We start from the raw sequence: 11,361 nt of genomic DNA, 5'->3' as shown, positions 1-11,361 counted from the left end.
GGAATATGGATGTCACCGACATAGCATGTCTTGATGATTTGTTCATTTTACGTTTTGCAAAATCACAAATTAAATTTGTATGGGATACACTTCCAGGGCATTTAAAATATAATGAAAAATTAATGGACTATTCATTTTGCATCAAACATAACCCACTATCAGCTTCGAGCCATGATATTCCAGGAATATGGCTTTATCCATTAAAAAAATATTGTACTACATGCAAAAACATGAAAGATAATTATTGAAAATTAATTAATATGTAAACTCTACATGTATGTAGATTTCAAAACTACTTATACTAATTAAAAATAATGTAGATTAAAAGGTATGATATAAATAAAAACACAATAACTATAATTAAAGTGAGTTTTATTTCTTTAATCTTCCTCCTCCTTCTCCTGAATACAATATATGTTTCAAGTTAATTTTCTTACAGTACTACTTAATGGATTATATTCAATTATACGATCGTGTAAAATAAGACAATATGCAGATGTTTGATCCGGAAACTGTTCATCAGATTCAAACTCAAGACGAATATCAACTGGTCCAGATTTAATAGATTCATTTTGTTTCGAACAGTCGATAATATAGAGTGGCGCTTGTTGTAAATATTCAGTTTTTGTCAATAATGGTTTCGATTCTTTATTATAGTATGACGTTTGAAAATTAGTATACATATCATATATTAAAGCATACTGATTACGACTAATGTTTAGATTTAAATTTCCATATGGATAACTTTGAGAATTGAGAAATAGCTTTACATCTCTGATATTACAATGATCGAATTGACTGGCGTTTTTCGTCGCAACATTTTTTCTAGCAGTTTGAAATCCTAGGATCACATATCGTGGCTTTTCCAATTGTGTCGAAGTCTTGATTGGCCAAACATGTTTCGTTGTTCGAGGGAGTAGTGGGTATTCATACCATTTCCATGTGCGAAAGCTTATTGATATAGCTGGATCATTAGCAATAAAGTTGAGTGCTTGAATTTTTTGCTTGTCTGACATTGTGACGTATGGGACATTCCATTCTACCTTATTGAGAAGAACTTTCACTATTTCAGCGTTATCACCAGAAGCAGCAGGTGTATGTATATATGTATTAACATCAGAATTTGATCTTATAAGAATCAATTCATGTTTAGCATTCATGATAATACGATTATAATCTTCAGCAAATCCAAGTATGTAACTTAGTGGTATAGAAATGTTGAAAAATCCATTGTCATTAGTTAATTTACTGTCATTACTGATCAACCATCCAGCATTCTCCATTAAATTGAGTTGCCCAGGACTCAAAGATATATAATTTTTCATGATACTTGTAAGACCCACATTTTTACATCTATCAATTTCAACAGAATTTAATTCATAGCGTATTTCTTCAAACATATGACAAATAGCCATATTGACTAAGTTCATAGTTGCACCTGCGCCGGTACCATCTTCTTTTACAAATCTTCCACAAATGTGCAGAGAACTTTTGCTTGGTAGGATGCATAAATCTTGATGTTGAATACTGATTCTAATTTCATCACTATTGTTAAATGTTGATGATGCATAGGTTGATGTGAATGAATCTCATAGTGAGAAATTGATTCATCAAAGATGATTGGTTTCTGAATGTCTAAGATTTCCGCCATGGTAATATAATGCAGCACAAACTTTTCTTATTTTTCCAATCTTCCACGTAATTTTAATCCTAGACTTTTGAGGAATTCCACGTTCTGAGGTGTTAGCACTCTGACAGGAGCACGATGACTGATGGGCTTCAGACATGATGATCCACTTTTATAACTGCTACCAATCTTTTTATCAAATACAATTCCCATTATTTCACTGATTTTATATGCAATCTTATTGTAATCGTTTCACCACGAAAATTCACTAAATACCAATCTTGATCAACAATGCGCAGCTGAAGATTGTGTATTGACTGTACTGCGACTGGTAAGTAAATGATGTGAGATGGGACTTCAATGATCTTATATCCGGGTGCAACACTTGGGAAAAACTCATGAACTGTGTGAACTTTATGGTTATTCATATATGCACCATTAGTAATATTGCACTCAACTCGCAGTGCATCGATTTTGAGGATCTTTATTGGTAAATCAGATTTGTGTATAAGGTTCGGTTCAAGTCGACGATTTCCAAATCCCAATAATGATGCGATTGAATCTTTCGGTTCAAAATTTACAATTCGATTACATTTAATTTTACTATGTAATTCATTGTTATTTGCTTTGATACTCAATTCTACATCCTCAGGTAATTCCTTCATTAAATACTTTTCAATGTCACGTAGTTCATAACTTCCGGTTGGTATTGTTATAACTTTATCTGCCGCCTTTCTATTTACGCTAGATAAATAGAACTTATTACAACCTTTATCAATATTAGGTATAGAATTGAATGTTAATAATTCCACAAGTCCCAGTTCATAAATTTTTTCTGGTGATAATTCAATTGGTGGAAAATATTGAGCTTCCAATGTGGAGGTAGCTCCAGATAGTGTTAGCGTCAACGAATCAGCCATGACTAACACATATCAATCAAACCACAACATTTATAGTTCATTATTGAGGAATTTTAAACACAAATGTCCATATATAACAGTATATCATAATCTTGATACTTCTGATGATTATATTTAACGCTACCAACATCGAGATATTTCATGAGATCATTTGGTGGTTGGAGGTTACCAAAGCTGTCACAATAGATGGCATCATTGCCATTCTTCTTGTATGCAACCCAATGAGTTCCGCGACCATTTTTATCATCAAAATTTATGATTGCTGACTCTTTTTTCTACGGACCAGACTTTGGTAAATTATTTCTTATGAAAACACCTCGGAAATATGGAATTTTTAAATCTTTTGCATACTCGATTAAATCGAAATTGGTGAGAGCTCGATGAGGTAGCATTACATGTTTTTTGGTGGGGGGCTCAAATATAATCCCATTCCAGTCTTGTACGGTGACAAGTATAACCCTTTACCCAGGGCTATAGCTTCCATTGTTGAATTATGCCGTTTAGTCTCCTCCAATTCACGTTTAGCAGTCTTAGCAGCATTTACAGCTTTAGCGATACTAGCAGCGCCCCCAGCTAATGCACCAGTAGCACTTAAGCCAGCAAGAATTGGTATTAAAAATGGTAAAAATCCATCCACTTTTAGTGATGGTATTGGTAATATACGTGATGATCGTATATTTTTTTTCGCACCAACCATTTTTACAGCTTCACGAGCACCCCGTAATGCCGACTTCAACGGTGAAATTAGTACACCCTCATTCATAGTTTTTTTTAGCTGATTTTATAATTTGCCTGATAGGAACAAGTTTTTTTTGTTTTCTTTAATGTCTTCTTTTTCTTTTTACCATTTCTTCTAGACTTCTCCCTCTTTATTTTCAACTTCTTTTTAACCGCATCCATCTTTTTCATGCCCATACCCAAACTTCTCTTCACTCTCATGGTTTTATTAACTCCCCAAGCCACAGCTTTTTCACCAAGGCTGGTATCTTTTGCATCAAGACGTTGTAAAGCTTTTTCAGCAAGATCTTTATCAGCCGCATGACGTGCTCCCATATTGTCAGGATTTTTAGAATAAGCAATGTCATGCGCTTTACATGCTCGGTCTAGAGGATTTACTCCCGGATCACCTCGAGCTAGTCTTTTTGCTAATTTCGTACCAGGTTCACAGTACTGATATCCCGGTACATGTAGTTCTATTGGTAGTTTATTTATAACACTGTTGACAAAACCTTTACCACGCTTAGTTGCGACTTTACTGATAGGTCTGCTCTTAGCCATTGTCGATCTATGACTAATCTCGATCATATAAATACTCGATACTTATAAGTATATTGTTGAGTTAGAATTGAGTCATCAGCGGATTAACATAGTAATTAGTGTTCTTAAAAAAATAATTCAAAATGAAGTTTGAAAAAACGACAGCTAAATTACCTGTGATCAATTTTGATCACATAATTCAAGGTGATGAGAAAAAAATCCAAAAACGTCATGGCGCGCTGCTACCGAATACTGTTCGAGCAGTCCTTTGTGGACCATCAAATTGTGGGAAAACAAATGCGCTTCTTGCATTGATTACTCATCCTAATGGCTTGAGATTTGAGAACATTTATATATACTCTAGATCACTAAATCAGCCTAAATATAAATTCTTAGAATCAGCATTACAGCCTATAGAAGGAGTCGGATACTTCCCATTTAATGATCATGAATCAGTTGTAAATCCAGATGATGCACAACCGAATTCTCTTATGATATTCGATGACGTCGCTTGTGAGAAGCAAGATCATGTTAGAGCATATTTTTGTATGGGGCGACACAAAAATGTTGATAGCTTTCATCTCTGTCAAACCTATACGCGTATACCAAAACAGGATGAAATGAATTTAAAGCACATATATGATGATCATGTGAATACAGATATGCCGTACAGTGAATTCAAAGATTTATGTTCAGCATGCTGGAATGATAAGAAAAGTGATAATAAACACGAATTTGTTGTTATTGACAAGGATAGTGAATTGAATAATGGACGTTATAGAAAAGGTTTTGACTGTTTTATAAGTATAAATTAATCATCTCTATATAAATTGACACAGTCTTAAAGATAAGAAAATGACGAGTAAAGATCCAGACCTCAGTATCGAATTGAGAACCAAAGTGAGCGCATTAGAAGAAAGTCTTAGTGAACTGAGTCTATATAGTCAAACGCTATCAAATCGTGTAACAACGCTTGTGAGATTTGTAGTACGTGATTGTCAAATATTAGCTGATATTGAGCGTAGAGTATCTAAACTTGAAAAAAATGGAAAATAAAAAGAAAGTAATAGCCCAAGAGCTCCACAAACAGGCTCGAAAAAATTATCTTCGTCGGCATGTTGACGTTCGTGGACTTGATGAAACTTGGCAAGCTGACTTGGTTGAGATGATACCATACTCTACAGCTAATAGTGGATATAAATATCTACTTACAATTATAGATATTTTTTCAAAGTATGCTTGGGCAGTTCTAATCAAAAGTAAAAGTGGCCGTGACGTCAGAAACGCTTTGAAGTCTGTGTTACAGCAAAGGCGGAAACCTAAACATCTTCATGTTGATCAAGGCAAAGAATTTTATAATAAAGAGTTCAAAGATCTCATGAAACATTATAGGATTCATATGTACTCAACGTTTAGTAATTTGAAGGCCTCCATATGTGAACGTTTCAATCGAACCCTTAAAAATAAAATGTGGCGTGAGTTTACAGCACGTGGAAATTACAAATGGATCGATATACTTAAAGACTTAATCGATAATTATAACCACACGAAACATCGAACAATAAAAATGAAACCTGCCAATGTAACTGTTGGTAATGAAAAACATATTCTTCAGACAATTTACAAACCTCTTCAAAGTGAACAGGCACGAAAACAAAATAAATTCAAAGTTGGAGATAAAGTTCGAGTAAGCAAGTATAAACATGTTTTTGAAAAGGGCTACACACCAAACTGGACGACTGAAATTTTCACAATTAAAACAATACAAAAAACGAATCCAACAACTTACAAACTGATTGATTATCAGGATCAACCGATAGAAGGAGGATTTTATGCAGAAGAACTCAGTAAAGTCAAGTATCCAGATGTATATCTAGTTGAGAAAATAATTAAAAAGCATGGAAGTAAAATGTATGATAAACAATTTTGACTTTTTATTTATTCAAATTTATTTTTTACAAAACTTAGAATTAATGACATTTATCTACATTATTATTATTTAGTTTTATCTTTTTATTTGATACTTTATAACCCCAAGGTAAAGTATCAGTTGAGGTGTCACTTAATTTCCTTTTATTATCACACCAACTTAATGCTAATTTACTTTGTTTAATTGTTTTCACTTCATGATTACTACTTCTAATCAAATATTGATGTTTTGTTATGTTTACATGATCCACCAGACAAGCCTTAAAATCATCAAACGTGATCTTTCGTAAAGTGGACCCTTTGACTCCCTTAGCTCTCTTTTTAGCCATTTTATTCTGATATATTTTAAATGCATAAAGTTTTGCTCGTAACCCAACGAAATCAGTAATCATTTGACCATTACACTCATTTTTCATAAGTCCAATCACTTTTTTATTTTTTAATGGAATGTTGTAAACATTATTTGGTGGGTAGTCAGAGGTATCGAATTTTCCGATATCACGTTTGATGGTCTCATATATATTTGGTACATTAAATTGATAAATTAAACTATCAGTATCAGTGTATAATAATTTTGATTCATGACTATTAAAATTTTTCTTAATATAGTTATAGTGAAAATCATGAATAAACGTTTTTGATAAGTCTAAGATGCTAAAACCAATGTAAATTGGTTTATTAAAGTATAGATTTACTCTCTTTAATTCTATTCTGACTAGGTTTTCATCGTAAATTGTAAAACTATGGAAATTCGGTTTTGCTATGAGAGATTTTGCTCCATATCTACCCTCCCACTTGCTTACCATTCTCATATCTTTATATTTTCGAACATTTTCCATAGTTTTACCGAACACTGCATTATTCAAAAGCTTGTAAAAGTTCTTTTCAAATTCATTTTTTGCTATTTTGCGACAATCAGTATTTTTATCGATATATGGCTTTAACCATGCTGATTGTTTAAATTTCAATATTCGATGAACTTTTACAAGCTTCATTCCTAAATTAAGACACTGTTTTAAATTTTTATAATGAATAACATATTTCTCCTTAGGATAAAGTGTTGTAGCTAATTTTGAATATTTACTGCCTGGCGGTATAAAATGTTCAGGGCACAAAGGTAAATCTTTATGCTCATCATGTAATTCTATAGGATATTTTAAATCTACTTCTAAAATATATCCAATTGACTTATTATCATTAAAAAATTTGTCAACATTTTGTACATCAATATCCTCATGTATCCACTCAAAAGAATCTTGGGGCAAAGGCATACTCATAGCTGCTCCGTATAAATTACTTCACCCATAAATCGAATATTAGCTTTTGCATATCGATTTGTACATTCAGAAACACCGCCTCTTATGCCTTTTTCGAAGAATAATATCATCACGGGATCATCTAATAAATCTAGTTTTACATCTGTGAGCTTCAGCATAGCATCAAAAGCAAGTCCCGGTGCAGTGTAATAATGCAATGGATCTAACTCATATGTTTTGTAACAACTGCTACGGAAATTCTCAAATATATCAGCCAGTAATAAGACGTCAGTTTTTAAATATAAATCGGAATATTCGCCGAGGGTATTTATATTAAATTTATTCCAAACTTGTTTGGTATAATTGTAATCTTCGTCTGAAATATCACAATCATTAAGTTTAGAATAAAATAATTTTTTGTCGGGTAATTTAGTATCGTCAAGCTTATCAATTGAATCAATGTATTCATAGGGAAATACACCTTTACGTATAGCTAATTGAAATTGCTGTGAGTCAGAATAATATTTTTGTGTAATTTTCTTATCCCCATCGTCAAGATATGAAGCTAATTTTTCAATACTTGATGCCATAAAACGAAAAGAGTCTATAAATCTCAACTTCACAAATGTATTTTTTATTGACTTGGTGAATGCAATATATTTTTCTTTATTAATTGGTAAAATACTGATTTGACCATCGAAAACTGTAGATAATGACCTAATTATGAAATGTGAATCATAACCAGATAGATTATGAAAAATAACAGGAATAGTATGACTCCGTTTATAATTTAAATTACATGCATTATGGGTAGGACCTCTATATTTCCCCGTAAAATGACAATGGTCGCGGCACCTTATTTCACCAGCTGACTTAAATAATTTTCCACAGATGTGACAAGCTTTTGAATTATTATGATAATATTATTCATCTGCAGTAAGTGGTAACATTTTAACATTATTTTTTAAATAAGTGTTAACTTTTCTACCTAGAATTTCTAATTTTCTTAAAAACCATCTAATACAATCAACTGAACGATTGATTTCAAACCTCGATAACGAATTGTCATAACTACAATGCAGGTAATAAGCAACACTGTGAGGGACATGCCTTTGCGTATCATTAGTCTCAATCTCAAGCGTACATTCCAGGTCAGCATATACTACGAAAGGTACAGGATCCTTATGCTTTAAATTTATAAAACTTAACACTTTATCTTCATCTCGCTCTGGTAATCTCATTCTTACTTTTTTATATTTCAAACATTCTGGCTTGTGTTTCTCAAGTGAACGTTCAAATTTACAATGATTTAAACATCGATCGCAAAACCATAATTTTGATTGACATTTTGTAAGTTGACTTTTAACTAATCTAGAGAGATTTTTAATCAAAGCAAAATGATGTATAGGTTGATAACTTTCAGGATTTTCGTCATCATCATGCAAAGTAATTTTTGTCTCGACCATTAATAAATGAATAGTTTCTTTAGTAGAACTATTTACACTTAAATATAAAGGAACTATAATATTATTATCTAAATTATCTTCTTTATTTTTTACAGTTTCTGATTCTATACCGTAAACGTTGATCTTTAAATTGTTAAGTTTTTCAAATTTAGGGATATCTTTGAGAGATATCGGAAATCTAATACCTTGATGGTTAAAAACTGCATCCACATGTTGATATGATGACACTCTTTCAGGGTGGTTATTTTTTGCTGGAAACAATGCAGCTTTGATGCACCAAAGAAAGCAGTAGACATCATGATTCTTGATGTTTAGAACAGCCTTTTTGAGTTTGATATCTTGGGGTAGATTCACATATGTTGAAAAACCAACTTGCAGTGGAGCGTATCGTGATATGTTTACAATTAAGTTTATAATTTCACTCAAACTCCATCCTGAATCTTTCTGATTGAATTCTTCAACTTTTTTCAATAGCGGCTCATATACACTATCATTGAACCAATCAGTAAGTGAAGTAGATATGTAAATTTCATTGCTTTTAGTTTTAAAGGATTTATTGTCTTTTATAGTAACGTCACTTTTAACATTTTCAAAACCGCATAAAAGAGTGACGCTTACTTTGAGGTTTCCCTCATGTTTTTGAATATTACTAATTTTTTCAATTATCAAAACTTTTGCATAATTTAAAAATGCTCTCAAGTCAATATGCCCTCGGTTAACAACACAACCGGTCTTAACTCTATTTTGTAAGGCATTTTCCAAGTCCCGCCATTGAACAAAATTATTGGTATTGAGAGCACCACCAGTCACTGGCTTAGATAATTGTAAAAATTTATCACTATACCAACACAGAAGTGAGATCTTAGTTTGTAAGTTTTTCTTTTCATGAACACTGTTTTTACATTTTAATAATAATTTATTGAACTGTTCGCAAGTATCATTACAAATTCTTATCCACGTGCCACATTTCTCTTCACTCACAGCATCAAGCTGAGATAATAGTTCATAAGCTTGAGCTACTGTTTTAAGAACATCATTATATTCAGCGATAGACATTATGATGTTCTGTTACAGCTACAGTATTAATAATAACATATAATAATAATTGTAGTTTTTCACAATTAAAACGTGTTTAACTTAAAAAAATCAACTGATGATTCTTACTGAAAACTCTTTCTTATATAGACAATGATAAAACTTCTGACCAATGGGCAATCTTGAAGTTATCATTATTTATATCAATTCTAGGAAAACAATTTCTCTTTTAAATGTTTAATGATATGACACATTCTTAAAAATTTTAAATGTATAAATTTGAAGATGAGGGTTCTTAAAAGGATGCATTTTATTTTCTTCATCAATGATATTTTTGAGTTGTATATATTTATCGTTATTATTATTATTATTTTCTTTTCATGATTCATCTCCAAAAAATTTTCTAATTGAATATTTGAATGTACATACATGTGTAGCAATAAATCACTTCAACCTAATTTCTTAAATGTTAAGAGATAAAAAGATTTTTTAGTTATTGCCTCTCTCTTAACTGATGCCAAGAGATTAAAATAATTTAATGCACTATCATAATTATGTGAAATTATAAAAAAATGATTATTTTTAATATGTTTTTTAAATGTTATTCGATAAAAAAGTATTTTTTTTATCTTCTCTTAACTGATTCAAAGAGATTAAAATAATAATCTGATGCACTATCATAATTATGTTAGTTTATATTTTCTCTATAGTGTTGTGATAAGAATCTTAGTGAAAAAATATTTTCGAACATTGCATTAAACGAAAACGTTTGCTACTTGAGGTATACTAATAAGTACAGATAAGAAATCATTCAAATATAATTTAAACCTCAAATGAGTTATTTGTATTGAAAACGAAAGTTAGAAATTTTATGGCCTCTATACAAATAAGACCCTTATCTTACATAAACTCGAACGTATAATGACAATTTATTTTTAGTTGAAAATTAATAATCCACTAAAAAATGCTACTCTGTTTTATGATAGAATTAAAAAACTTACAACTGATTGTATTGATAACAATGTTAAAAAAAAGAAACGAATTATCACTAATTATCTTCTCTACTAATAACCATTAAATATTATTATATTCAACATATTATTCAATTAAATCATAAATGATTGTTGTATATGAGAAAAATATTTAAATTATATTAAAAACCAATGAAATTAACAAATTTCTCATGTATCAAACTTAAGTATGTAAATAATCAGTTTTGAGATCTGTTGAAATAGTTTATTTAAAAGCTTAATAATTTGTATTTCTTTATATGGAAAAGCTTCAATTATAATTTTATTAAAATTTAAATAAAAAAATCATTAAGATATATGTATATAAATTTATTTAAGCATTGTTTTCATAAGATATAAATTTTATAGAAAAAATTTTTTTGGGTGGAGCTCAAAATTTATTTTGAAGGTAGTGGAAATAGTGATAAGGTTTTCGTCAACTTTTCTACCAAAACGTCACAGCTATTGGTCATTACAGGATAATTATGGGTTGTCTTTATAGTAGTTAAGTAGTAATTTCTTGTATATAAATGGCTGCATTTTACTAATATACAACATATCTTCTACTCAATATTAAAAAGTGTAGTGTGTACTAAATAAAATTTTTGCATTTTACAGTTTTTTAATTAATAGTGTAGTGTGTGTGTGTGTGGTATTAAGTAAAATTTTTAACTAAAAAAGTTTTATTTACAATTCGTTTCGAACTATCCAAAGTGTAGTGTTTTATTAGTGTGGAGCTGTCAACACTTGCTTTTATTTGATTCTTCAGGGAAAAAAAAAGAATGTAAGTAATTTTATTAGAATTATATATTTTAAAAACTCGTATTATTATCTAGCTCTCGTTTTTAATTTTGATTGAAA

General features: G+C 30.7%; 1 protein-coding gene across 1 annotated transcript; it reads right to left on the bottom strand.

Annotated features, from left to right (window-relative positions):
- Nucleotides 1–419: 419 nt before the first annotated feature.
- On the bottom strand, nt 420–1,415 carry LOC128668237 (uncharacterized). Its single transcript, XM_053740711.1, has one exon. It carries the CDS (start codon nt 1,413–1,415, stop codon nt 420–422), a length of 996 nt encoding a protein of 331 aa, XP_053596686.1.
- Nucleotides 1,416–11,361: the final 9,946 nt, after the last annotated feature.

Source organism: Microplitis demolitor, chromosome 1, assembly GCF_026212275.2.
Source record: "Microplitis demolitor isolate Queensland-Clemson2020A chromosome 1, iyMicDemo2.1a, whole genome shotgun sequence".
Lineage (NCBI taxonomy): Eukaryota > Metazoa > Arthropoda > Insecta > Hymenoptera > Braconidae > Microplitis > Microplitis demolitor.
The sequence above is the reverse complement of the archived record's forward strand: the minus strand, read 5'-3'. Positions and strand labels throughout refer to the sequence as shown.

Excerpts from the sequence above, each read along its gene's own strand:
- LOC128668237 (XM_053740711.1), bottom strand. The coding sequence starts at position 1,415 with ATGGCTATTTGTCATATGTTTGAAGAAATACGCTATGAATTAAATTCT.